General features: G+C 34.6%; 1 protein-coding gene across 14 annotated transcripts in view; it reads left to right on the top strand.

Moving 5' to 3' along the window:
• The window catches only part of LOC113829078 (galactosylceramide sulfotransferase), an 11,858-nt gene that overhangs the window by 4,171 nt on the left and 5,187 nt on the right, over nucleotides 1-2,500 (top strand). For 13 of the 14 annotated variants that reach the window (XM_070142678.1, XM_070142680.1, XM_070142679.1 and 10 more), the window contains 3 exons: nucleotides 1-30; nucleotides 230-319; nucleotides 1,828-2,055. The exon at nucleotides 1-30 is cut by the window's left edge and continues 73 nt beyond it. In XM_070142678.1, the coding sequence (XP_069998779.1) occupies nucleotides 1-30; nucleotides 230-319; nucleotides 1,828-2,055 (348 nt within the window). The remainder of the gene's footprint in view (nucleotides 31-229; nucleotides 320-1,827; nucleotides 2,056-2,500) is intronic. The other variant, XM_070142686.1, reaches the window with a different exon arrangement.

Raw genomic sequence — 2,500 nt, 5'->3', positions numbered from 1 at the left:
ACCCAGAAATGTGGCTCTACCACGCTGCAGGTGAAAAGAAACATTTATTTATTTATTTCTATTTATTTTTTATTTTTGTTTATTTATTATTATTTATTTATTTTTTAGTAGCCGTGATGAAGGCAATATGTTCTCCATCTTCCGTTAATAATCAGTACTTGGTTTTGCGATATGTAATAATTCTCTGTTACTCTTTTCTGTCTTGGTATTTATTAGGTTTATTTTGCAGAATATATTCCTACGTTATGGCTACAAGAACGATCTCATCTCTGCTCTGCCATCAAAAGGGAACTTATTAGGGTATCCTAATGGCTTTAAAGTGAGTCATCAGTAAGTCTGTTTATATATCTATTTATTTGTTTACCTTAGTAACAACAACAGCAACAACAACAACAACAACAACACCAACAGCGGAAAACGCGAGCAAGCGAGTTTCGTTCGGTTTGCTTCGTCTTCCCAAGTTCGTCAATGCAGTACGAACAAACAGCTTGCTATAAAAGTAAATAAACAATCACAATATGTAGACTTCTTCCCCTTCATAATGAGTGACGAGGTGCAATTAGTAATGATAGTGAATTTAGCAAGGGGGTTTAGTAGTTAAGAATTTCAAAAATCTTTTATATTTACAGTACAAAAAGTTTATTGATGAGAGAGAGAGAGAGAAATAATGTCAGCACATATTAGGGCAACAGATTAAATATACTATTAGATAGCTCTTCCGAACAGAGTTTAGAAAGAAAATAACAAAGGCAAATAAAAACGCTCTTCGAATATTCCCAGAATAACCGAAATATAATGGTAAGCAACTAGAAGTTATCTTCTAGAGAATAATATAGCTATTAATATAATCCAGCTGATGCTTCTGCTCGGCACAGATATATCCATAGCTTGGTAGTTTATATTATCATCTATTAGCCACATAATCAGTAATTTAATACGAGAATTCCATCGAAATCACTACCTCCTGTTGGCCATGTTGGTGGTTTGTTTACAATTGTGACGTCATGAAACTGTAGCAAGCCACACACACACACACACACACACACACACACACACATATATATATACAATATAAATATGTATTTGTGTTAATATTTATACACATATATATTTTTTTATATATATGTATGTATATGCACACACACACACACACACACATATATATATATTATATATATGAATGTTTACATATATTTGATTGTATACACACACAGACACACACACACACACACATATATATATAAAAACATATATACATATACATATAAACATATATATACATATATATATATATACATATATAAACATATATATACATACGTATATATATATATATATATAATATATATATATATATATATATATATATATACATCTATATATACGATATATGTATGTATGTCTATATATAAACACACGCACACACACACATACATATATGCATATATATGATATATATTATCCATTTATTTCTTCATATAAAATGAGAAACAAAGTGAACTAAAATCTAACATGATGCTCTCAGAATCTGACTTTGCGACGGTCAGGTTCTGAGAGCCAATCAGCGCCGACCTCCATCGCATCGCATCGACTGTGGGTACAACAATGCGATCGCCTTCGCAAACTCCCATCGCAGAGGGCTTCGCATTGATTGTGAATACGGCCGATAATGTCCCAAGAAAAGAGAAATTTTAATGCTGGACCTGTATAGCAATAAGAATTATTAACATATATACACACGCTTGTACACATACTCACACACACTTTCATGCACACTAACAAAACACAAATCATCACAACCAAAACTCATGGCCTGACCGCCCGCAGCCGAGCCTGATCCCCCGGCGCCTCCTTCCGCCCGAGGGCAAGGTGGACATCTTCGCCCTCCACACCCGTGTCGCCTTCGAGGAGCAGATGAAGGTCCTGCACAGCGACGCCCGCTGGGTCACCGTCCTTCGGGAGCCGGCCAGTCAGTTCGAGTCCTTCTACAACTACTTCAATCTCAAGAAGTACTCCAAGAAGGATCTTGCGGAGTTCAAGGACATCCCAGTTGCCGTGAGTTACAAGATGATTTTATTTATTAGTTATTATTATCATTATATTGTCTAAACCTGTTTCTATATGTTACTTTTTTTTTTCTTTTTTTTCTTTTTCTTCTCATTTTCTCTCTCTGGACCTGAGAAGATTCATCCTCATCATTATCATGACCCATGAAAGGGTATCAAGGAAAGATGCAGGCCCCAGAGATATAACAAGAAAAATTTAAGAACAGGCCTAATAAATCATCACATGTGGTTTGTTTCATTAAATAAAAATTGTTACATGAAATGTACAGCTACACAAACAAATATTATTAGATTAACGTGCTAAACATTCTGACACAAACTACGAAATTGTTATCCCATATTTTCCAACTACTTTCTGGGTATGTGAGGCTTATCTGAGTATTGTAATTCATATTCCATCATTGAAATTACCTGGATGTTGCATTACAGTCCTT

The sequence above is a fragment of the Penaeus vannamei genome, chromosome 29, assembly GCF_042767895.1.
Source record: "Penaeus vannamei isolate JL-2024 chromosome 29, ASM4276789v1, whole genome shotgun sequence".
In the NCBI taxonomy this organism is placed as follows: domain Eukaryota; kingdom Metazoa; phylum Arthropoda; class Malacostraca; order Decapoda; family Penaeidae; genus Penaeus; species Penaeus vannamei.
The sequence above is the reverse complement of the archived record's forward strand: the minus strand, read 5'-3'. Positions and strand labels throughout refer to the sequence as shown.